This window comes from Arachis stenosperma, chromosome 1 (genome assembly GCF_014773155.1).
Source record: "Arachis stenosperma cultivar V10309 chromosome 1, arast.V10309.gnm1.PFL2, whole genome shotgun sequence".
NCBI lineage: Eukaryota > Viridiplantae > Streptophyta > Magnoliopsida > Fabales > Fabaceae > Arachis > Arachis stenosperma.
Window position 1 is genome coordinate 41,508,022 of NC_080377.1, and position 26,510 is coordinate 41,534,531.

Sequence of the window (26,510 nt, forward strand, 5' to 3'; positions counted from 1 at the left end):
GAACCACCAAGTTTTTGGAGTTCATGAACAGGGATTATGAGAGTTGTGAAAAGTATTGTTCACAATTTCGCGCACCAAGTTTTTGGCGCCGTTGCCGGGGATTGTTCAGTTTGGACAACTGAAGGTTCATCTTGTTGCTTAGATTAGGTATTTTTTTTTTCGAAATTCTTGAAGATGAATTCTAGAGTTTCATGATGATTTGTTGAAATCTGGCTGGCTGAGAAGCCATGTCTAATTTCATTGGACCGAGATTTCAACTGATCATCACAATAGCTTGTTGATCTCCATCAATTTTGCTTTTGGAGCAGTGATCTGCTAAGGCTTGGCTGACCTTTGGTCATGTCTAGTGTTTTGGACCGAAGCTTTCTTTGAAAGCTTGGCTGGCTGTGAAGCCATGTCTAATTCCTGGACCGGAGTCTTAGACTAGCATTGCACTGATTCCTGGAATTCTCATTAAGAATTTTGATATCTTTTTCCACTTAATTTTCGAAAAACACAAAAAAAATTCACAAAATCATAAAAACAAAAAATATTTGATGTTTCTTGCTTAAGTCTAGTGTCTCATTTTAAGTTTGGTGTCAATTGCATGCATTCATTCGTGTGTCTTAAGGATCTTCAAGTAATTCTTGATGGTTTCTTACTCTGATCTTTGAATTCCTTTGGCTTGAGTGTTTATGTGTCTCATATAGTGTCAGTAGTATACAAACTGCTAAGTTTGGTGTCTTGCATGCATTGTTATTTGATTCTTGTTGCATTTGATTATTAAAAATCCAAAAAAATATTTTCTAAATTGTGTCTTTTCAAGTCAACAATACAAGGAATTGAAGATTCAGAACATACTGCAGAGGAATTATACAGAAAAAGCTGGGCATTCAAAAATGCCCAGTGAAGAAGGCAGACTGGCGTTTAAACGCCAGCCAGGGTACCTGGTTGGGCGTTTAACGCCCAAAGAGGTAGCATTTTGGGCGTTAAACGCCAGAATGTATACCATTCTGGGCGTTTAACGCCAGGATGGTGCTAGGGGGAGAATTTTGTTTTCAAATCAATTTTTTTTCAAGTTTTCAAAGTTTTTCAAAATCAAATCTTTTTCAAATCATATCTTTTCAATCAAATGTTTTCAAAATCAATTTCTTTCCTTTTTCAAAGATACTTACTAACAATTAATGATTTGATTGAACATTTTTTGCCTTTTCTGTTAAGGAAGGTTTTATGTTTGATTCATATCTTTTCTTGTTATGCAAGTCACTAATTTTCAAAATCAAATCTTTTAAAATTGTTTTCAAAACATATCTTTTAAAATTGTTTTCAAATCATATCTTCTCAATCACATCTCTTTAAAACTAATCATATCTTCTTAACCTCATCTTTTTCAAAATAGTTTTCAATCAAATCTTTTTAATTTCTAATTTCAAAATCTTTTTCAAAAATCACTTGATTTCTTTTCCACTTTCAATTTTCGAAAATTAGCAACATCTTTTTAATTGAATTTTCGAAAATTCTCTTCCCTCCTTCTCACATCCTTCTATTTATGGAGTACCACTCCTTTTCAATGCACAATTCGAACCTTATCTAATTAAAGTTCGAATTCTTCTTCTCCTTCTTCTTTCTATTTCTCTTTTCCTCTGACACCTCAAGGAATCTCTATACTGTGACATAGAGGATTCCACATTTTCTTCTTCTCTTTTCTTTCATATGAGCAGGAGCAGAGACAAAGGCATTCTTGTTGAAGCTGACCCTGAACCTGAGAGAACCTTGAAGAGAAAGCTAAGAGAAGCCAAAGCACAACTCTCTTTAGAGGACCTGACCGAATTCTTCAAAGAAAAAGAAGACATGGCAGCCGAAAACAACAACAATGCCAACAATGCAAGGAAGGTGCTGGGTGACTTCACTGCACCTACTCCCGATTTCTATGGGAGAAGCATCTCTATCCCTGCCATTGGAGCAAACAACTTTGAGCTTAAGCCTCAATTAGTTTCTCTAATGCAACAGAATTGCAAGTTCCATGGACTTCCAATGGAAGATCCTCATCAGTTCTTAGCTGAATTCTTGCAAATCTGTGACACAGTCAAGACTAATGGGGTTGACCCTGAGGTCTATAGACTGATGCTATTCCCTTTTGCTGTAAGAGACAGAGCTAGAATATGGTTGGATTCTCAACCTAAAGAAAGCCTGGACTCTTGGGAAAAGCTAGTCAATGCCTTCTTGGCAAAGTTCTTTCCACCTCAAAGATGGAGTAAGCTTAGAGTGGAAGTCCAAACCTTCAGACAGAAGGATGGAGAATCCCTCTATGAAGCTTGGGAAAGATACAAACAATTAATCAGAAGATGTCCCTCAGACATGCTTTCTGAATGGAGCATCATAGGTATCTTCTATGATGGTCTATCTGAACTATCCAAGATGTCTTTGGATAGCTCTGCTGGAGGATCTCTTCATCTGAAGAAGACGCCTACAGAGGCTCAAGAACTAATTGAAATGGTTGCAAATAACCAATTCATGTACACTTCTGAAAGGAATCCTGTGAACAATGGGACTAGTCAGAAGAAAGGAATTCTTGAGATTGACACTCTGAATGCCATACTGGCTCAGAACAAAATATTGACTCAACAAGTCAATTTGATTTCTCAAAGTCTGTCTGGAATGCAAAATGCACCTGGCAGTACTAAGGAAGCTTCATCCGAGGAAGAAGCTTATGATCCTGAGAACCCTTCCATGGAAGAGGTGAATTACCTAGGAGAACCCTATGGAAACACCTATAATTCTTCATGGAGAAATCACCCAAATTTCTCATGGAAGAATCAAGAGAGACCTCAACAAGGTTTCAATAACAATAATGGTGGAAGAAATAGGCTTGGCAATAACAAGCCTTTTCCATCATCTTCTCAGCAACAGACAGAGAGTTCTAAGCAGAATACCTCTGACTTAGCAACAATGGTCTCTGATCTAATCAAAACCACTCAAAGTTTCATGAATGAAACAAGGTCCTCCATCAGAAATTTGGAAGGACAAGTGGGACAGCTGAGCAAGAAAATTACTGAACTCCCTCCTAGTACTCTCCCAAGTAATACAGAAGAAAATCCAAAAGGAGAGTGCAAAGCCATAACCATGGCCGAATATGGAGAGGAAAGAGAGGAGGTGGACGCCACTGAGGAAGACCCCAATGGGCGTGCACCAATCTCCTCTGGGTTCCTCAATGAGGAACAATGGGAATCTGAGGCTCAAACTGAGACCATAGAGATTCCATTGGACTTACTTCTGCCATTCATGAGCTCTGATGAGTATTCTTCCTCTGAAGAGGATGAGTATGTCACTGAAGAGCAAGTTGCTAAATACCTTGGAGCAATCATGAAGCTAAATGACAAGTTATTTGGAAATGAGACTTGGGAAGATGAACTTCCCTTGCTCACCAAAGAACTGGATGACTTGTCTAGGCAGAAACTGCCTCAAAAGAGGCAGGATCCTGGGAAGTTTTCTATACCTTGTACCATAGGCACCATGACCTTCAAGAAGGCCTTGTGTGACTTAGGGTCAAGTGTAAACCTCAGGCCCCTCTCTGTAATGGAGAAATTAGGGATCTTTGAGGTGCAAGCTGCAAAAATCTCACTAGAGATGGCAGACAACTCAAGAAAACAAGCCTATGGACTTGTAGAGGATGTTCTGGTAAAGGTTGAAGACCATTACATCCCTACTGACTTCATAGTCCTAGAGACTGGGAAGTGCATGGATGAATCCATCATCCTTGGCAGACCCTTCCTAGCCACAGCAAAGGCTGTGATTGATGTTGATAGAGGAGAGTTGATCATTCAAGTGAATGAAGAATCCTTGGTGTTTAAGGCCCAAGGACATCCCTCTATCATCATGGAGAGGAAGCATGAAAAGCCTCTCTTAAAACAGAGCCAAGCAGAGCCCCCACAGTCAAACTCTAAGTTTGGTGTTGGGAGGCCATAACCAAACTCTAAGTTTGGTGTTGAACCCCCACATTCAAACTCTAAGTTTGGTGTTGGGAGGTTTCAACACGGTTCTGAGTATTTCTGAGGCTCCATGAGAGTCCTCTGTCAAGCTAATGACATTAAAGAAGCGCTTGTTGGGAGGCAACCCAATGTTTTATAGTTAACTATTTTCTTTTGTTATTTTATCTTCTTTTGTAGGTTGATGATCATAAGAAGTCACAAAAACAATGAAAAAAGCAAAAACAGAATGAAAAACAGGAAGAAAAACAGCACACCCTGGAGGAGAAGAAGCTGGCGTTCAAACGCCAGTAATGCTAGCTGTTGGGCGTTTAACGCCCAGTCTGGCACCATTCTGGGCGTTTAACGCCAGAAAGGGGCACCAGACTGGCGTTAAACGCCAGTAAAGGGTAACAACCTGGCGTTAAACACCAGGAATGGGCACCAGCCCGGCGTTTAACGCCAGAAATGGCTCAAAACGTGAATTTTGATGCCATTTGGTGCAAGGATGACTTTTCCTTGACACCACAGGATCTGTGGACCCCACAGGACCCCACCACCACTCTCTCTCTTCTTCCCCCATTCACCAATCACCTCGATACCTCTTCCCCAAAAACCCTTCACCTATCAAATCCCATCTTTCTCTTCACCACTCACATCCATCCTTCATAAATCCCCACCAACCTCACCCTTCAAATTCAAACCACTTTCCCTCCCAAACCCACCCATCATGGCCGAACCATTACCCCCCTCTCTCCTATATATACCCTTCTTCAACCCTTCATTTTCACACAACCTAAACACCCCTTCTTTCCCTTCTTGGCCGAACACACCACCTTCTCCCTCTTCCTCATTTCTTCTTCTTCTACTCTCTTCTTTCTTCTTTTGCTCGAGGACGAGCAAACATTTTAAGTTTGGTGTGGTAAAAGCGTTGCTTTTTCGTTTTCCATAACCATTTATGGCATCCAAGGCCGGAGAAACCTCTAAAAAGAGGAAAAGGAAGGCAAAGGCTTCCACCTCCGAGTCATGGGAGATGGATAGATTCCTCTCAAGGGTGCATCAAGACCACTTCTATGAAGTTGTGGCCTTGAAGAAGGTGATCCCCGAGGTCCCCTTTTCACTCAAAAAGGGTGAATATCCGGAGATCCGCCATGAGATCCGAAGAAGAGGTTGGGAAGTTCTCACCAACCCCATTCAACAAGTCGGAATCTTGATGGTTCAAGAGTTCTATGCCAATGCATGGATCACAAAGAACCATGACCAAAGTGTGAACCCGAATCCAAAGAATTATCTCACTATGGTTCGGGGGAAATACTTGGATTTTAGTCCGGAGAGTGTGAGGGTGGCGTTCAACTTGCCTATGATGCAAGGAGATGAGCATCCTTATACAAGAAGGGTCAACTTTGATCAAAGGTTGGACCAAGTCCTCACAATCATATGTGAAGAGGGCGCACAATGGAAGCAAGATTCAAGAGGAAAGCCGGTTCAATTAAGAAGGCATGACCTCAAGCCCGTGGCTAGAGGATGGTTAGAGTTCATACAACGCTCAATCATTCCCACTAGCAACCGGTCCGAAGTTACCATAGACCGGGCTATCATGATCCATAGCATCATGATTGGAGAAGAAGTGGAAGTTCATGAGGTCATAGCCCAAGAACTCTACAAGGTGGCGGATAAGTCCTCTACCTTAGCAAGGTTAGCCTTTCCTCACCTCATTTGTCACCTCTGTTATTCAGTTGGAGTTGACATAGAGGGAGATACCCCCATTGATGAGGATAAGCCCATCACCAAGAAAAGGATGGAGTACACAAGAGACCCCTCCCATCAAGAGATCCCTGAGATGCCTCAAGGGATGCACTTTCCTCCACAAAATTATTGGGAGCAACTAAACACCTCCCTAGGAGAGTTGAGTTCCAACATGGGACAACTAAGGGTGGAGCATCAAGAACACTCCATCATCCTTCATGAAATTAGAGAAGACCAAAGAATCATGAGGGAGGAGCAACAAAGACAAGGAAGAGACATTGAGGAGCTCAAGCACTCCATAGGATCTTCAAGAGGAAGAAAGAGCCGCCATCACTAAGGTGGACCCGTTCTTTGATTTCCTTGTTCTTTATTCTTCTGTTTTTCGAATTTTAATGCTTATATTTATCCATGTTTGTGTCTTGTGATCATTAGTGTCTTAGTGTCTATGCCTTAAAGTTATGAATGTCCTATGAATCCATCACCTTTCTTGAATAAAAACGTGCTTAATTGAAAAGGAAAGAATTGCATGAATTCTGAATTTTATAATAGTTTAATTAATTTGATGTGGTGGCAACACTTTTGTTCTCTGAATGTATGCTTGAACAGTGCATATGTCTTTTGAATTTGTGGTTCATGAATGTTGGCTCTTGAAAGAATGATGAAAAAGGAGACATGTTACTGAGGATCTGAAAAATCATTAAAAATGATTCTTGAAGCAAGAAAAAGAAGGAAGCAAACGAAAAAAAAAAAAAACCGAAAAAAAAAGAAAAAAAGAAAGAAAGAAAGAAAAAAAAAGAGAAGGAATAAAGTTGTGATCCAAGGCAATAAGAGTGTGCTTAAGAACCCTGGACACCTCTAATTGGGGACTTTAGCAAAGCTGAGTCACAATCTGAAAAGGTTCACCCAATTATGTGTCTGTGGCATGTATGTATCCGGTGGTAATACTGGAAGGCAGAGTGCTTTGGGCCACAGCCAAGACTCAATAAATAGCTATGTTCAAGAATCATCATACTTTACTAGGAATATCATTAACACTATCTGGATTCTAAGTTCCTAAAGAAGCCAATCATTCTGAATTTCAAAGGATAAAGTGAGATGCCAAAACTATTCAGAGGCAAAAAGCTAAAAGCCCCGCTCATCTAATTAATACTGATCTTCATAGATGTTTTTGGAGTTCATTGCATATTCTCTTCTTTTTATCTTATTTGATTTTCAGTTGCTTGAGGACAAGCAACAATTTAAGTTTGGTGTTGTGATGACCGGATAATTTGTATGCTTTTTGGCATTGTTTTTAGTATGTTTTTAGTATGATCTAGTTAGTTTTTAGTATATTTTTATTAGTTTTTAGTTAAAATTCACTTTTCTGGACTTTACTATGAGTTTGTGTGTTTTTCTGTGATTTCAGGTATTTTCTGGCTGAAATTGAGGGACCTGAGCAAAAATCTGATTCAGAGACTCAAAAGGACTGCAGATGCTGTTGGATTCTGACCTCCCTGCACTCGAAGTGGATTTTCTGGAGCTACAGAAGCCCAATTGGCGCGCTCTCAACGGCGTTGGAAAGTAGACATCCTGGGCTTTCCAGCAATATATAATAGTCCATATTTTGCCCAAGATTTGATGGCCCAAACCGGCGCTCAAAGTCACCTACAGAAATTCCAGCGTTAAACGCCGGAACTGGCATGAGAGCTGGCGTTTAACTCCAGAAAAGGTCTCTACACGAAATTCCTTCATTGCTCAGCCCAAGCACACACCAAGTGGGCCCGGAAGTGGATTTTTATGTCATTTACTCATTTCTGTACACCTTAGGCTATTAGTTTTCTATAAGTAGGACCTTGTACTATTGTATTAGACATCTTGGTAGCTATCTTTGTTTTATGCTATCTTAGATCATTGGGAGGCTGGCCATTCGGCCATGCCTAGACCTTATGCTTATGTATTTTCAACGGTGGAGTTTCTACACACCATAGATTAAGGTGTGGAGCTCTGCTGTACCTCGAGTATTAATGCAATTACTATTGTTCTTCTATTCAATTCCGCTTGTTCTTTGTCCAAGATATCACTTGTTCTTCAACATGATGAAGGTGATGATTGACGCCCATCACCATTCTCACTCATGAACAAAGTGACTGACAACCACTCTTGTTCTACACGCATCTGAGGCTTAGTGAATATCTCTTGGATTCCTGATTGCACGATGCATGGTTGATCGCCTGACAACCGAGTGCTCGCCTGACAAACGAGCCAACCATTCCGTGAGATCAGAGTCTTCGTGGTATAGGCAAGAACTGATGGCGGCATTCAAGAGAATCCGGAAGGTCTAACCTTGTCTGTGGTATTCTGAGTAGGATTCAATGACTGAATGACTGTGACGTGCTTCAAACTCCTGAGGGCTAGGGCGTTAGTGACAGACGCAAAAGAATCACTGGATTCTATTCCGGCCTGATTGAGAACCGACAGATGGATAGCCTATGCTGTGACAGAGCATCAGGAACGTATTTCCAATGAGAGGATGGGAGGTAGCTGCTGACAACAGTGAAACCCTACACGAGCTTGCCATGGAAAGGAGTAAGAAGGATTGGATGAAGGCAGTAGGAAAGCAGAGAGACGGAAGGGAAGGCATCTTCATGCACTTATCTGAAGTTCCTACCAATGAATTACATAAGTATCACTATCTTTATCTTTATGCTATTTTCGTTCATCATCATATACATTTGAGTTTGCCTGACTAAGATTTACAAGATGACCATAGCTTGCTTCAATGCTAACAATCTCCGTGGGATCGACCCTTACTCACGTAAGGTATTACTTGGACGACCCAGTGCACTTGCTGGTTAGTTGTGCGAAGTTGTGTAATGCCATGGAATTGAACCACCAAGTTTTTGGAGTTCATGACCAGGGATTATGAGAGTTGTGAAAAGTATTGTTCACAATTTCGCGCACCACTTATGCATTGATGTTCTTGTATATAGTTTGAAAAAAAAAAGAAATAAAAGTTAAAAAGAAAAAGAAAAGAAAAGAAAAGAAAAGAAAATGTATATAGAAAAAAAGAAAGAAAAAGAAAAGCAATAAAGGGGACAAAATGCCCCAAAGTGAAGCTCAATAAGAATCAATGCATAAGTGTTGTGAAATGAAAAGAAAATGCATGAGTATGTGAAAAAGTGAGGAATGGGTAGTGATGAGCGGATAATTTATACGCTTTTTGGCATTGTTTTTAGTATGTTTTTAGTATCTTTTAGTTAGTTTTTAGTATATTTTTATTAGTTTTTAGTTAAAATTCACTTTTCTGGACTTTACTATGAGTTCGTGTGTTTTTCTGTGATTTCAGGTATTTTCTGACTGAAATTGAAGGTTCTGAGCAAAAATCTGATTCAGAGACTGAAAAGGACTGTAGATGCTGTTGGATTCTGACCTCCCTGCACTCGAAGTGGATTTTCTGGAGCTACAGAAGCCCAATTGGCGCGCTCTTAACGGCGTTGGAAAGTAGACATCCTGGGCTTTCCAGCAATATATGATAGTCCATACTTTGCCCAAGATTTGATGGCCCAAATCGGCGTAGCAATTCGGCCTCAGAAATTCCAGTGTTAAACGCCGGAACTGGCATAAAACTTGGAGTTAAACGCCCAAACTGGCATAGAAGCTGGCGTTTAACTCCAGAAAAGGTCTCTACACGAAAATGCTTCATTGCTCAGCCCAAGCACACACCAAGTGGGCCCAGAAGTGGATTTTTCTGTCATTTACTCATTTCTGTAAACCTTAGGATACTAGTTTACTATTAATAGGACCTTTTGACATTGTTCCTGTATCTCATGACATTTTTACACGTTTCATTGTGTACATTCCACGGCATGAGTCTCTAAACCCCATGGTTGGGGGTGAGGAGCTCTGCTGTGTCTTGATGGATTAATGCAATTACTACTGTTTCTTATTCAATCATGCTTGCTTCGATTCTAAGATATCACTTGTTCTTAACCCGGATGAATGTGATGATCCGTGACACTCATCATCATTCTCAACTATGAACATGTGCCTGACAACCACTGATGAGCGGATAATTTGTATGCTTTTTGGCATTGTTTTTAGTATGTTTTTAGTATGATCTAGTTAGTTTTTAGTATATTTTTATTAGTTTTTAGTTAAAATTCACTTTTCTGGACTTTACTATGAGTTTGTGTGTTTTTCTGTGATTTCAGGTATTTTCTGGCTGAAATTGAGGGACCTGAGCAAAAATCTGATTCAGAGACCAAAAAGGACTACAGATGCTGTTGGATTCTGACCTCCCTGCACTCGAAGTGGATTTTCTGGAGCTACAGAAGCCCAATTGGCGCGCTCTCAACGGCGTTAGAAAGTAGACATCCTGGGCTTTCCAGCAATATATAATAGTCCATACTTTGCCCATGATTTGATGGCCCAAACCGGCGCTCAAAGTCACCTACAGAAATTCCAGCGTTAAACGCCGGAACTGGCATAAAATTTGGAGTTAAACGCCCAAACTGGCATGAGAGCTGGCGTTTAACTCCAGAAAAGGTCTCTACACGAAATTCCTTCATTGCTCAGCCCAAGCACACACCAAGTGGGCCCGGAAGTGGATTTTTATGTCATTTACTCATTTCTGTACACCTTAGGCTACTAGTTTTCTATAAGTAGGACCTTTTACTATTGTATTTTTTAATGGTTTAATTACTTTGTTGGTCCCTATAGTTTAGCGAATTTTTCAATTAGGTCCCTACACTTTTTTTCCTTTCAATTGGGTCCCTGCCCCCAATTTTTTTTTCAATTAGGTCCCTATTGACGGTAAACGTTACAAAAAACGTTAAGATTGAGTGATTTGACCATTATAACCCTCACTTATCCCTTACAAATGAAGGATACTCAGTAGGGATCTGAGGATCTGAGTTCTAACTCTCTTCTTCTCGCCTCTTCCTCAAACTTCTGCTCCTCTCTTTGCAACCCTTACCCTTACTATGTCAATACTCATAGATCAGAGTCAGTTATCTTCAGGAGTCTGTAGTTCCAGAACCCTCATCAAGAAGAGACATCTTTGTTTTTGTGGTGAGGCAGTTGCTGTGATGTCTTCTTCGGCAGTAGCAAGCCATGGAAGAAGGTATGTTGGTTGTGGGAGAATGCCAAAATGCAAGTTCTTCGAGTGGATTGATGATGAAGAAGATGAGAAGAGCGGATGGTTGAAGCAAAAGGAAAGGAGGGTCCGGTGCTTTTGTGGAGACACTCTGATTCTTCGTAGTTCAAGTACATCAAAAAATCCAAACAGAAGATTCATTTCTTGCCCTAATAGGAGATGCAAGTTTTTTGAGTGGGTTGATGGGAAAGAAAAAAGATATCTGGAGAAGATGCAGTGAACAGTCATGAGCAAGTACTTGGAAGGGTTAGAGAATTGGAGGCACAAGAAAGGAAGATAGACAGATTAAGTGTTGATCTAGAAAGATTAATTGCAGAGGTTGGAGAAGTAGATGCCTGGGTAGGAAGGTTATGTGCTGAGCTGAGTTCAGTGGAGGAGCAATTTGCTAAGATGGAAGATAGTATGAAAAAGCAATACAAGATGCTAGTTATGCTGGGCTTGATATTAGGTGTTTTGATTGTTGCAGTGTTATATGTAAAGATGTAGAAAGCATGGTTGTTATGATAATGTAATAGTCTATATAAGACAATAGTGTACTGTTTAGCATGGGTTCAATGAAGTTATATGAAATGTTTAATTTTTGTAAATGAAAGGTGTTCCTTTGCTATTTAATATGCATACAAGTATGATACTGAGAAAAAAGTGAGTAAAACAAAAGATGCATTGAATTATAATAGATAGTTAGATACCATTGTTTTGTACATTATATAATGTAGGACACCTAGATAGCAACAAAATAAATGTGACACCCACTCAAAATAGTTTTCTACCAACATAACAAAAGTGGTCCACAACACATAACAACAGTGGTCCAAACAATAAAGAAACTAGAGTCACAGGTGAACACAAATCCTACATAACACAAGAGATATCAAAAAGAAACCCTAAACTCTATTCAACCTCAATCAAGTGTAAGGTCAACATGTTCAGGCGGCTGATTTGTTGGCTTCCTAACTCCAATCTTCAGTCTTCCACTTCTTCTGACACCAAAGATTTTGGTCTTGGGCAAAGGTTGAGATGCTGGTGCAGTGGACAGTGATGCAGGTGTAGGCAAAGTGGTGGGCAGTGATGCGGGTGTGGGTAAAGTGGTAGGCTGTGATGGTGGTGCAGGCTTTGATGGTGGTGCATGGGTGTTTGTATGCTGTGAAGGTGGGACAGGAGTGTGTGGTGGCTGGGATGGGGGTGCAGGGGTGTGTGGTGGCTGGGATGTGGGTGCAGAGGTGTTTGAAGGCCTTGGTGCTGTTGCAGTCATGGGTGCAGCCCTCCCTCTACCCCTTCCTCTGGCCATCCCTCCGGGTTGTCACCCTTCTCAAAGATAGCACAGCAAGCATGGAGACACGGCATACCACACAAACCCCAGAACCTACAACTACACCTTCCAGCCATCAAATCGACCACAAACCTTTCCATGATCATCCTGTTCTTATGGTGGACTTCATACTTCAGGTCTCCTGCCCATTTAGCTTGCCACTCCATAGCTCTAACCGCGATGATATCTAGCCGTTTCTTGGGTTTTGGCAAAAGTGTACCCTCATACCTCTCTGCCTTCTTCTTTTTTTCTGCAAACCTTGTCATCAAATAGCACCTAATCCATTCAAACATTGTCAGAATTGGCTTGTCTCTTGCCTCTAGGATTCTTCCATTGAATGCCTCGGAGATGTTGTTCATCAGCATGTCACTCTTGGCCAGAAATGTAAAGTGACTCTTTGTCCACAATTTTGGATCCAGAGCAAACAACTTCTCATAACAGTCTCTGTTGAGCTCCTTTAGTTGATTCATCCTTCTTTCCCATTCTTCCACATAGGTAGCTTTGGCAATAGACAGAATTAGGTCCCTTAGTATAGTACCACCCCCATATGCTTTCTTACAGTTGGCATATAAATGCCTCAGACAAAGCCTATGCTCCAGTGTTGGCAATGCCTCTTGAAAGATTTGCATCAGCCCCTGTTTTATTGATTCAGTCCAGAACACAATATACACAATATAGTCAGGTAAATGTTCACTAACATATCAAATATTCAACATTAATGTTCAAAAGCTTAGCCATTGCATCTAAACATAACATCACTAACATGTCAAGCTTATGTTCACAATCTTAGGCATTGCATATATGATCATATAAATTTCATATTTACATCTACAAACTTATCAAGTGCATATATGATTATATACATATCAGATTAATATTCACAAGCCTCCAGTTGCATATATCATCATAAACATGGTAGACTTAGATTCACAACCTTATATTCACAAACTCATATCAGTTGCATATATCATATCAGTTGATTTTTAAAACTTTATACATATTACATAATAAGATATTCAGTATGATCCTGGTGTCTTTTTAAAAAAATGGATAATGTTACTCATTTTAATAATCTCACTCTTTTTCTTAATTTATAAAATCATACAATGTAAAAAAATATTAAACAAATAGAATACGATTATTATTTCCTAACTTTTTAACCTGAAATTGACAACTAATTGATTTCATTCAAACTAATTACATTCGCTGATTCGCTATACTGAACTAATTACATCCTATACTGTATTTATAGATTAAGAATATAACTTACTATTCAATTATAAATAATGCGTAGAAAACCATGTGTCTTACCAAGAAAACTCCACTCCTTCTATTCTTATTTCAGGAACAGCTTTTTCCAAATTAAATATCATCACTTGTATAGAGGCATTGCATATATGATCATATAAATTTCAGATTTACATCTACAAATTTCATATATCATCATAAACATGGCAGACTTATATTCACAAACTTATATTCACAAACTCATATCAGTTGCATATATCATCATAAACATGGCATTCTTATATTTAAATAAAATTAGTTGCAAAAAATTAAAGTGATACCTTTTGTTGGTCACTCATAAAAACCTATTTTCTTGATTCTCCAATGTCATTTAACAGCATCTCTAAGAACCACCCCCAACTGTCCTTAGTCTCTGCCTCTACTGCAGCTACGGCAATGGGAAAGTAATTGTCATTTGGATCTCTGCTAACAGCAACTAGCAGCTGCTGTCCATGGTCGCCCTTCAAGTGACATCCATCCACGCCAATAATAGGTCTACACCCCGCTAAGAAGCCTTTCTTGACTGCATCAAGGCACATGTACATTCTCATAAATCGGGGCTGGTGCGTAAGAGAAGGCCTATCAACCAATATGGTCAGACTAGATCCTGGATTTGCCCTAAGTATCTCTGCACAGTAATCCCTTAGTTTAGCATACTGTTGGATTGCCCGCCCATGTACCTCTTCTCTTGCCTTCCTCCTTGCCCAGTAAGCCTTACCAACACTGATATTGGCCATGTATTTGTCTTGTATAGTCTGAATAACTGTCGCAAGCTTCATCTCTTCCCCTCTACTGATGTTGTTGGCAATCTTCTTTGAGATCCAACTACTTGATGCAAGTCTTCCGCTATAGTTCCTTCCACATGTATGCTTTCCATTCAACGTCTTGATCCGGAAACAGTCAGAACCCCCCACCTTACTCGCAAAACAAACCCACTTGCACTTTCCCTTTCTTCCTTTGCAAACAACTCTACACCTCACCTTATCATTTTTTCGAAACCTAATGTCCCTACCATTCAATAGGGCATGCTCCTTAACAGCCTCTTTGAATTGACTAAGTGATTTAAATTCCAACCCCACCTGAAATTCATACTCTCTGTTCATCTCTGCCTCATTGTACTTAGGGAACCTCCTCTTTTTTATCATATCATCAGAGTCCCCCTCATAACTATCTATGTCATCAGTCTCATATCCATCAGATAAGCCCCCAACTTGCTCATCACCCTCCCTTAAACCTTCATCACCTTCAGCTGTTCCAGCTGCTGCAGTTCTCTCATCATTTAGTGGACCAGTAAATTCCCCAAATGCATTTGATGGTGGATCATTATCCTCCACCTCAAACCCAAACTGATCATCATGGTCACCATCGTCAGCACTATCATCAAATACCTCTTCTTCAGTAGAAGGCTCTGACTCAGCATCCACTTCAACCTCTAACAACCCATCATCATCAGCATTGTCCTCACCTTCCTCTGGCACATAATCAGCATCAGTTGAAGTGATCTGAATCCCATTACTTTCTCTGGCTCCATCGACAACATATACCTCGCAATGTTTGCAGGAATTTGACACCAGTGACCTAGCCATTCTCATCGCATCCCCATCGGACTTCAACTCTCTAAGACCTAACTTCAAATCCATCCCAGGTTCCTTGTACCAGACCCTAGCGAAACCCTTATACCCTAGTTGCTTTAGCTGACTGACAATCTCTTGTAATGACCATTCATCAACCTCAAAATGTAAATCCTCCACAACCATTCCTCCTAAATACTCTAATCGTTGTCCACTGTCAATAAATTTGCCACCATGGTGGATTTCGATACTGAAATCCAAATCACCCATAACTGCATACAAAAAAAAATGCCATAAATCCCTCTTCAAACACTTTGAGAAACACAAGGAAGCTCTAATAAACAGAATGACAAACTTTCACAGGAGAAAAGAACAAAAACCCTTCAACCAGTGAAACGTTGAGCGTTGTCTTACCTAGAGGAAGAAGCAACGCCTACGACGACGGCAGTGATATCGGAGATGCCAAACCCTCCCGCAATATTCCGGTGGGATTAATCTCTGCAGCTGAGCGAGTTGGGAAGCAAGGCATGCACACGAGTTTCTTCTCTAAGTTTGGGAGAAGAGACCGAACAGTTTCCAAGAGGGTAAAATGGTATTTCAGAAAAATATAAATGAAAGAGCATTAGGGATTTCACATAAAGTTAGGGAATCTTTAACTTAGGAACGGAATATTCCGTTAAATCTAACAGTTTGGTCACGGTAGGGACCTAATTGAAAAAAAAAATTGGGGGCAGGGACCCAATTGAAAGGAAAAAAAGTGTAGGGACCTAATTGAAAAATTCGCTAAACTATAGGGACCAACAGAGTAATTAAACCTTTTTTAATCTTTGGACATCTTGGTAGCTATCTTCGTTTTATGCTATCTTAGATCATTGGGAGGCTGGCCATTCGGCCATGCCTAGACCTTATGCTTAAGTATTTTCAACGGTGGAGTTTCTACACACCATAGATTAAGGTGTGGAGCTCTGCTGTACCTCGAGTATTAATGCAATTACTATTGTTCTTCCATTCAATTCCGCTTGTTCTTTGTCCAAGATATCACTTGTTCTTCAACATGATGAAGGTGATGATTGACGCCCATCACCATTCTCACTCATGAACAAAGTGACTGACAACCACTCTTGTTCTACACGCATCTGAGGCTTAGTGAATATCTCTTGGATTCCTGATTGCACGATGCATGGTTGATCGCCTGACAACCGAGTGCTCGCCTGACAAACGAGCCAACCATTCCGTGAGATCAGAGTCTTCGTGGTATAGGCGAGAACTGATGGCGGCATTCAAGAGAATTCGGAAGGTCTAACCTTGTCTGCGGTATTCTGAGTAGGATTCAATGACTGAATGACTGTGACGTGCTTCAAACTCCTGAGGGCTAGGGCGTTAGTGACAGACGCAAAAGAATCACTGGATTCTATTCCGGCCTGATTGAGAACCGACAGATGGATAGCCTATGCTGTGACAGAGCATCAGGAACGTATTTCCAATGAGAGGATGGGAGGTAGCTGCTGACAACAGTGAAACCCTACACGAGCTTGCCATGGAAAGGAGTAAGAAGGATTGGATGAAGGCAGTAGGAAAGCAGAGAGACGGAAGGGAAGGCATCTTCATGCACTTATCTGAAGTTCCTACCAATGAATTACATAAGTATCACTATCTTTATCTTTTCTGCTATTTTCGTTCATCATCATATACATTTGAGTTTGCCTGACTAAGATTTACAAGATGACCATAGCTTGCTTCAATGCTAACAATCTCCGTGGGATCGACCCTTACTCACGTAAGGTATTACTTGGACGACCCAGTGCACTTGCTGGTTAGTTGTGCGAAGTTGTGTAATGCCATGGAATTGAACCACCAAGTTTTTGGAGTTCATGACCAGGGATTATGAGAGTTGTGAAAAGTATTGTTCACAATTTCGCGCACCAAGTTTTTGGCGCCGTTGCCGGGGATTGTTCAAGTTTTGAGCAAGCTTTTGGTAACAATGCCTGGGATTGTTCAGTTTGGACAACTGACGGTTCATCTTGTTGCTTAGATTAGGTATTTATTTTTTTCGAAATTCTTGAAGATGAATTTTAGAGTTTCATGATGATTTGTTGAAATCTGGCTGGCTGAGAAGCCATGTCTAATTTCATTGGACCGAGATTTCAACTGATCATCACAATAGCTTGTTGATCTCCATCAATTTTGCTTTTGGAGCAGTGATCTGCTAAGGCTTGGCTGACCTTTGGTCATGTCTAGTGTTTTGGACCGAAGCTTTCTTTGAAAGCTTGGCTGGCTGTGAAGCCATGTCTAATTCCTGGACCGGAGTCTTAGACTAGCATTGCACTGATTCCTGAAATTCTCATTAAGAATTTTGATATCTTTTTCCACTTAATTTTCGAAAAACACAAAAAAATTCACAAAATCATAAAAACAAAAAATATTTGATGTTTCTTGCTTAAGTCTAGTGTCTCATTTTAAGTTTGGTGTCAATTGCATGCATTCATTCGTGTGTCTTAAGGATCTTCAAGTAATTCTTGATGGTTTCTTACTCTGATCTTTGAATTCCTTTGGCTTGAGTGTTTATGTGTCTCATATAGTGTCAGTAGTATACAAACTGCTAAGTTTGGTGTCTTGCATGCATTGTTATTTGATTCTTGTTGCATTTGATTATTAAAAATCCAAAAAAATATTTTCTAAATTGTGTCTTTTCAAGTCAACAATACAAGGAATTGAAGATTCAGAACATACTGCAGAGGAATTATACAGAAAAAGCTGGGCATTCAAAAATGCCCAGTGAAGAAGGCAGACTGGCGTTTAAACGCCAGCCAGGGTACCTGGTTGGGCGTTTAACGCCCAAAGAGGTAGCATTTTGGGCGTTAAACGCCAGAATGTATACCATTCTGGGCGTTTAACGCCAGGATGGTGCTAGGGGGAGAATTTTGTTTTCAAATCAATTTTTTTTTCAAGTTTTCAAAGTTTTTCAAAATCAAATCTTTTTCAAATCATATCTTTTCAATCAAATGTTTTCAAAATCAATTTCTTTCCTTTTTCAAAGATACTTACTAACAATTAATGATTTGATTGAACATTTTTTGCCTTTTCTGTTAAGGAAGGTTTTATGTTTGATTCGTATCTTTTCTTGTTATGCAAGTCACTAATTTTCAAAATCAAATCTTTTAAAATTGTTTTCAAAACATATCTTTTAAAATTGTTTTCAAATCATATCTTCTCAATCACATCTCTTTAAAACTAATCATATCTTCTTAACCTCATATTTTTCAAAATAGTTTTCAATCAAATCTTTTTAATTTCTAATTTCAAAATCTTTTTCAAAAATCACTTGATTTCTTTTCCACTTTCAATTTTCGAAAATTAGCAACATCTTTTTAATTGAATTTTCGAAAATTCTCTTCCCTCCTTCTCACATTCTTCTATTTATGGAGTACCACTCCTTTTCAATGCACAACTCGAACCTTATCTAATTAAAGTTCGAATTCTTCTTCTCCTTCTTCTTTCTATTTCTCTTTTCCTCTGACACCTCAAGGAATCTCTATACTGTGACATAGAGGATTCCACATTTTCTTTTTCTCTTCTCTTTCATATGAGCAGGAGCAGAGACAAAGGCATTCTTGTTGAAGCTGACCCTGAACCTGAGAGAACCTTGAAGAGAAAGCTAAGAGAAGCCAAAGCACAACTCTCTTTAGAGGACCTGACCGAATTCTTCAAAGAAAAAGAAGACATGGCAGCCGAAAACAACAACAATGCCAACAATGCAAGGAAGGTGCTGGGTGACTTCACTGCACCTACTCCCGATTTCTATGGGAGAAGCATCTCTATCCCTGCCATTGGAGCAAATAACTTTGAGCTTAAGCCTCAATTAGTTTCTCTAATGCAATAGAATTGCAAGTTCCATGGACTTCCAATGGAAGATCCTCATCAGTTCTTACCTGAATTCTTGCAAATCTGTGACACAGTCAAGACTAATGGGGTTGACCCTGAGGTCTATAGACTGATGCTATTCCCTTTTGCTGTAAGAGACAGAGCTAGAATATGGTTGGATTCTCAACCTAAAGAAAGCCTGGACTCTTGGGAAAAGCTAGTCAATGCCTTCTTGGCAAAGTTCTTTCCACCTCAAAGATGGAGTAAGCTTAGAGTGGAAGTCCAAACCTTCAGACAGAAGGATGGAGAATCCCTCTATGAAGCTTGGGAAAGATACAAACAATTAATCAGAAGATGTCCCTCAGACATGCTTTCTGAATGGAGCATCATAGGTATTTTCTATGATGGTCTCTCTGAACTATCCAAAATGTCTTTGGATAGCTCTGCTGGAGGATCTCTTCATCTGAAGAAGACGCCTACAGAGGCTCAAGAGCTAATTGAAATGGTTGCAAATAACCAATTCTTGTACACTTCTGAAAGGAATCCTGTGAACAATGGGACTAGTCAGAAGAAAGGAGTTCTTGAGATTGACACTCTGAATGCCATACTGGCTCAGAACAAAATATTGACTCAACAAGTCAATTTGATTTCTCAAAGTCTGTCTGGAATGCAAAACACACCTGGCAGTACTAAGGAAGCTTCATCTGAGGAAGAAGCCTATGATCCTGAGAATCCTTCAATGGAAGAAGTGAATTACCTAGGAGAACCCTATGGAAACACCTATAATTCTTCATGGAAAAATCACCCAAATTTCTCATGGAAGAATCAAGAGAGACCCCAACAAGGTTTCAATAACAATAATGGTGGAAGAAATAGGCTTGGCAAAAATAAGCCTTTTCCATCATCTTCTCAGCAACAGACAGAGAGTTCTAAGCAGAATACCTCTGACTTAGCAACAATGGTCTCTGATCTAATCAAAACCACTCAAAGATTCATGAATGAAACAAGGTCCTCCATCAGAAATTTGGAAGGACAAGTGGGTCAGCTGAGCAAGAAAATTACTGAACTCCCTCCTAGTACTCTCCCAAGTAATACAGAAGAAAATCCAAAAGGAGAGTGCAAAGCCATAAATATGGCCGAATATGGAAAGGAAAGAGAGGAGGTGGACGCCACTGAGGAAGACCTCAGTGGGCGTGCACCAATCTCCTCTGGGTTCCTCAATGAGGAACAATGGGAATCTGAGGCTCAAACTGAGACCATAGAGATTCCATTGGACTTACTTCTGCCATTCATGAGCTCTGATGAGTATTCTTCCTCTGAAGAGGATGAGTATGTCACTGAAGAGCAAGTTGCTAAATACCTTGGAGCAATCATGAAGCTAAATGACAAGTTATTTGGAAATGAGACTTGGGAAGATGAACTTCCCTTGCTCACCAAAGAACTGGATGACTTGTCTAGGCAGAAACTGCCTCAAAAGAGGCAGGATCCTGGGAAGTTTTCTATACCTTGTACCATAGGCACCATGACCTTCAAGAAGGCCTTGTGTGACTTAGGGTCAAGTGTAAACCTCATGCCCCTCTCTGTAATGGAGAAATTAGGGATCTTTGAGGTGCAAGCTGCAAAAATCTCACTAGAGATGGTAGACAACTCAAGAAAACAAGCCTATGGACTTGTAGAGGATGTTCTGGTAAAAGTTGAAGACCATTACATCCCTACTGACTTCATAGTCCTAGAGACTGGGAAGTGCATGGATGAATCCATCATCCTTGGCAGACCCTTCCTAGCCACAGCAAAGGCTGTGATTGATGTTGATAGGGGTGAACTGATCATTCAAGTGAATGAAGAATCCTTGGTGTTTAAGGCCCAAGGACATCCCTCTATCATCATGGAGAGGAAGCATGAAGAGCTTCTCTCAAAACAGAGCCAAGCAGAGCCCCCACAGTTAAACTCTAAGTTTGGTGTTGGGAGGCCACAACCAAACTCTAAGTTTGGTGTTGAACCCCCACATTCAAACTCTAAGTTTGGTGTTGGGAGGTTTCAACATGGTTCTGAGTATTTCTGAGGCTCCATGAGAGTCCTCTGTCAAGCTAATGACATTAAAGAAGCGCTTGTTGGGAGGCAACCCAATGTTTTATAGTTAACTATTTTCTTTTGTTATTTTATCTTCTTTTGTAGGTTGATGATCATAAGAAGTCACAAAAACAATGAAAAAAGCAAAAACAGAATGAAAAACAGGAAGAAAAATAGCACACCCTGGAGGAGAAGAAGCTGGCGTTCAAACGCCAGTAATGCTAGCTGTTGGGCGTTTAACGCCCAGTCTGGCACCATTCTGGGCGTTTAACGCCAGAAAGGGGCACCAGACTGGCGTTAAACGCCAGTAAAGGGTAACAACCTGGCGTTAAACGCCAGGAATGGGCACCAGCCCGGCGTTTAACGCCAGAAATGGCTCAAAACGTGAATTTTGATGCCATTTGGTGCAGGGATGACTTTTCCTTGACACCACAGGATCTGTGGACCCCACAGGACCCCACTACCACTCTCTCTCTTCTTCCCCCATTCACCAATCACCTCAATACCTCTTCCCCAAAAACCCTTCACCTATCAAATCCCATCTTTCTCTTCACCACTCACATCCATCCTTCATAAATCCCCACCAACCTCACCCTTCAAATTCAAACCACTTTCCCTCCCAAACCCACCCATCATGGCCGAACCATTACCCCCCTCTCTCCTATATATACCCTTCTTCAACCCTTCATTTTCACACAACCTAAACACCCCTTCTTTCCCTTCTTGGCCGAACACACCACCTTCTCCCTCTTCCTCATTTCTTCTTCTTCTACTCTCTTCTTTCTTCTTTTGCTCGAGGACGAGCAAACATTTTAAGTTTGGTGTGGTAAAAGCGTTGCTTTTTCGTTTTCCATAACCATTTATGGCATCCAAGGCCGGAGAAACCTCTAAAAAGAGGAAAAGGAAGGCAAAGGCTTCCACCTCCGAGTCATGGGAGATGGATAGATTCCTCTCAAGGGTGCATCAAGACCACTTCTATGAAGTTGTGGCCTTGAAGAAGGTGATCCCCGAGGTCCCCTTTTCACTCAAAAAGGGTGAATATCCGGAGATCCGCCATGAGATCCGAAGAAGAGGTTGGGAAGTTCTCACCAACCCCATTCAACAAGTCGGAATCTTGATGGTTCAAGAGTTCTATGCCAATGCATGGATCACAAAGAACCATGACCAAAGTGTGAACCCGAATCCAAAGAATTATCTCACTATGGTTCGGGGGAAATACTTGGATTTTAGTCCGGAGAGTGTGAGGGTGGCGTTCAACTTGCCTATGATGCAAGGAGATGAGCATCCTTATACAAGAAGGGTCAACTTTGATCAAAGGTTGGACCAAGTCCTCACAATCATATGTGAAGAGGGCGCACAATGGAAGCAAGATTCAAGAGGAAAGCCGGTTCAATTAAGAAGGCATGACCTCAAGCCCGTGGCTAGAGGATGGTTAGAGTTCATACAACGCTCAATCATTCCCACTAGCAACCGGTCCGAAGTTACCATAGACCGGGCTATCATGATCCATAGCATCATGATTGGAGAAGAAGTGGAAGTTCATGAGGTCATAGCCCAAGAACTCTACAAGGTGGCGGATAAGTCCTCTACCTTAGCAAGGTTAGCCTTTCCTCACCTCATTTGTCACCTCTGTTATTCAGTTGGAGTTGACATAGAGGGAGATACCCCCATTGATGAGGATAAGCCCATCACCAAGAAAAGGATGGAGTACACAAGAGACCCCTCCCATCAAGAGATCCCTGAGATGCCTCAAGGGATGCACTTTCCTCCACAAAATTATTGGGAGCAACTAAACACCTCCCTAGGAGAGTTGAGTTCCAACATGGGACAACTAAGGGTGGAGCATCAAGAACACTCCATCATCCTTCATGAAATTAGAGAAGACCAAAGAATCATGAGGGAGGAGCAACAAAGACAAGGAAGAGACATTGAGGAGCTCAAGCACTCCATAGGATCTTCAAGAGGAAGAAAGAGCCGCCATCACTAAGGTGGATCCGTTCTTTGATTTCCTTGTTCTTTATTCTTCTGTTTTTCGGATTTTATGCTTATGTTTATCCATGTTTGTGTCTTGTGATCATTAGTGTCTTAGTGTCTATGCCTTAAAGTTATGAATGTCCTATGAATCCATCACCTTTCTTGAATAAAAACGTGCTTAATTGAAAAGGAAAGAATTGCATGAATTCTGAATTTTATAATAGTTTAATTAATTTGATGTGGTGGCAACACTTTTGTTCTCTGAATGTATGCTTGAACAGTGCATATGTCTTTTGAATTTGTGGTTCATGAATGTTGGCTCTTGAAAGAATGATGAAAAAGGAGACATGTTACTGAGGATCTGAAAAATCATTAAAAATGATTCTTGAAGCAAGAAAAAGAAGGAAGCAAACGAAAAAAAAAAACCCGAAAAAAAAAAAGAAAAAAAGAAAGAAAAAAAAAAGAGAAGGAATAAAGTTGTGATCCAAGGCAATAAGAGTGTGCTTAAGAACCCTGGACACCTCTAATTGGGGACTTTAGCAAAGCTGAGTCACAATCTGAAAAGGTTCACCCAATTATGTGTCTGTGGCATGTATGTATCCGGTGGTAATACTGGAAGGCAGAGTGCTTTGGACCACAGCCAAGACTCAATAAATAGCTATGTTCAAGAATCATCATACTTTACTAGGAGAATCATTAACACTATCTGGATTCTAAGTTCCTAAAGAAGCCAATCATTCTGAATTTCAAAGGATAAAGTGAGATGCCAAAACTATTCAGAGGCAAAAAGCTAAAAGCCCCGCTCATCTAATTAATACTGATCTTCATAGATGTTTTTGGAGTTCATTGCATATTCTCTTCTTTTTATCTTATTTGATTTTCAGTTGCTTGAGGACAAGCAACAATTTAAGTTTGGTGTTGTGATGAGCGGATAATTTGTATGCTTTTTGGCATTGTTTTTAGTATGTTTTTAGTATGATCTAGTTAGTTTTTAGTATATTTTTATTAGTTTTTAGTTAAAATTCACTTTTCTGGACTTTACTATGAGTTTGTGTGTTTTTTTGTGATTTCAGGTATTTTCTGGCTGAAATTGAGGGACCTGAGCAAAAATCTGATTCAGAGACCAAAAAGGACTACAGATGCTGTTGGATTCTGACCTCCCTGCACTCGAAGTGGATTTTCTGGAGCTACAGAAGCCCAATTGGCGCGCTCTCAACGGCGTTAGAAAGTAGACATCCTGGGCTTTCCAGCAATATATAATAGTCCATACTTTGCCCATGATTTGATGGCCCAAACCGGCGCTCAAAGTCACCTACAGAAATTCCAGCGTTAAACGCCGGAACTGGCATAAAATTTGGAGTTAAACGCCCAAACTGGCATGAGAGCTGGCGTTTAACTCCAGAAAAGGTCTCTACACGAAATTCCTTCATTGCTCAGCCTAAGCACACACCAAGTGGGCCCGGAAGTGGATTTTTATGTCATTTACTCATTTCTGTACACCTTAGGCTACTAGTTTTCTATAAGTAGGACCTTTTACTATTGTATTTTTTAATCTTTGGACATCTTGGTAGCTGTTCATACCCTGACCGGGGTCCTCCAACTCGGCAAAATCCATAAGAGGTCCGACCTTGTCCTAAAGCTCACACCTAAAGGTCGGACCTCGGACAAAAAGCAAGGAAGGCCCATCAAAAGGAACGCAGCCCAAACCTAAAGGCCGAAAAAAGGCCTAGAAGAGGCGGTTCCGCAAAGATAGAGATAAACTCCCAAAAGATAAGATAAGATAAGAATATCTTATCCAGGGAAGATCATTGCCAAACTACTATAAGTACACTGGAGCACCCAGGTATGGCATTCATTCCACATCTACACATATCTGCTTGGACCCATGCTAACTTAAGCATCGGAGTGTCATTGCAGGTACAACCACCAATCATTCCGCGTATCAAGCTCGGGTCACCAAACCCCCCACCTCGGGCCTCTCCAAGACGACCGAGCTACACGTTTCAGGTAAACCCTCGGAACATTGGCGCCGTTGCCGGGGACCTGGAAGTCATCCCTCTATCATGGCGGACGACCCTCTCAACAATGACCACGCTGCATCTGAACAAGAGGACGAAATTGACACCGGAGAACGACCGGACAGCCCTCTATCACCACGCACTCCAGGAGGAAACAAACAGAATCGCCCAAAAACATCACTCCCAAACAAAGATCCACAAAATTCCGAAAAAGAGAAGAGCTCGGAAATTCTAGAGGCAGTCCGAGCACAACAAGACCGACTAAAACAACTCGAAGAGGACATAAAAAAGCAGAAAGAAACTGAACAAGATCTGAAAAGGGAAGCTCGAAAGCGCAGAGAATTAGAAGAAAAACTGCGGAAAATAGAGGCCAACCTGAAAGACCGGACAGAACGCGGCACCACCACCGAAGGCAACCACGATCCCTTCACGCAAGAGATCATGAAGGAGAAGGTACCGCGAAACTTCAAACCACCCGATATGGACCTCTACGACGGCACCACCGATCCAAGTCATCACCTCAGCAACTTCAGAAGCAGGATGTACCTAGTCGACGCCTCCGACGCGACTCGGTGCAAAGCCTTCCCCACCACTCTCACCAAGTCAGCCATGAAGTGGTTCGACAACCTGCCACCCAGATCAATCACCAGCTTCGAAGACCTAACCAAAAAATTCCTAACAAGATTCTCTATTCAAAAGGACAAGACAAAACATGCCCCCAGTCTACTCAGGATCAAACAAGGTAACCAAGAAACTCTCCGAGAATACATGGAGCGATTCAACAAAGCCTGCCTGGACATACAACACTTGCCCACTGAAGCAGCCATCATGGGACTAGCAAACGGCCTAAAAGAAGGACCGTTTAGCCAATCCCTATCCAAACGATACCCGACCTCCCTATACGAGGTGCAGGAGCGGGCAGAAAAATATATCAACATGGAGGAAACCTCCCAGCTAAGAGACTCTTCTAGGAAGGAATCAACCTACCCACTCCGAGATCGGGATCGGGAACAGAAGAAGAAAGAAGAACCCAACTCGGACAAGCCACGGAAGTACCACAACTACACCCCCCTCCGAGTCTCCCTGGTAGACGTCTACAGAGAAGTATGCCACACCGAAAAGATCCCACCGCCCCGACCGCTAAAGCACAAGAAAGCAGGGAGAGATCGGTCCGAATACTGTGAATATCACAAGCTCTACGGTCATTCTACTAACGACTGCTACGACCTAAAAAATGTTATAGAAAAGCTAGCCAGAGAAGAAAAACTCGACAGATACATAGCAGAGAAAGGAGAAGAGACCAGGAAGAGAAGACGGGGAAACAACGAAGATCGGGCCGAACAAACCCCGCGAACCCCTGAAAGACATGTCCACATGATACATGGAGGGTTTGCAGGCGGAGGAACATCCAAATCCTCCCGAAAAAGACACCTCAAAGAAATCTATCACGTCCGAGAAGACGGTCCCCTGCCCGAATTACCTACTATCTCATTTACCCGAGAAGATGCTCAAGGGATAATTCCCGGACACGACGATCCAATGGTAATTACCATTATCCTAGCAAACGCCAACTTACATCGAACCCTGATTGACTAG

General features: G+C 41.1%; 1 protein-coding gene and 2 non-coding genes across 3 annotated transcripts; all 3 read right to left on the minus strand.

The window, feature by feature from the left end:
• Positions 1-2,235: 2,235 nt before the first annotated feature.
• On the minus strand, positions 2,236-2,343 carry LOC130951936 (small nucleolar RNA R71). Its single transcript, XR_009074157.1, has one exon. It is a non-coding gene; the product is annotated as a small nucleolar RNA R71 (small nucleolar RNA).
• Positions 2,344-13,725: 11,382 nt separating this feature from the next.
• LOC130978521 (uncharacterized) lies at positions 13,726-15,261 on the minus strand. Its single transcript, XM_057902258.1, has one exon. The coding sequence runs from the start codon at positions 15,259-15,261 to the stop codon at positions 13,726-13,728; it is 1,536 nt and encodes a 511-aa protein (XP_057758241.1).
• A 3,856-nt stretch (positions 15,262-19,117) lies between these two features.
• On the minus strand, positions 19,118-19,225 carry LOC130951942 (small nucleolar RNA R71). The gene has a single exon (XR_009074158.1). It is a non-coding gene; the product is annotated as a small nucleolar RNA R71 (small nucleolar RNA).
• Positions 19,226-26,510: the final 7,285 nt, after the last annotated feature.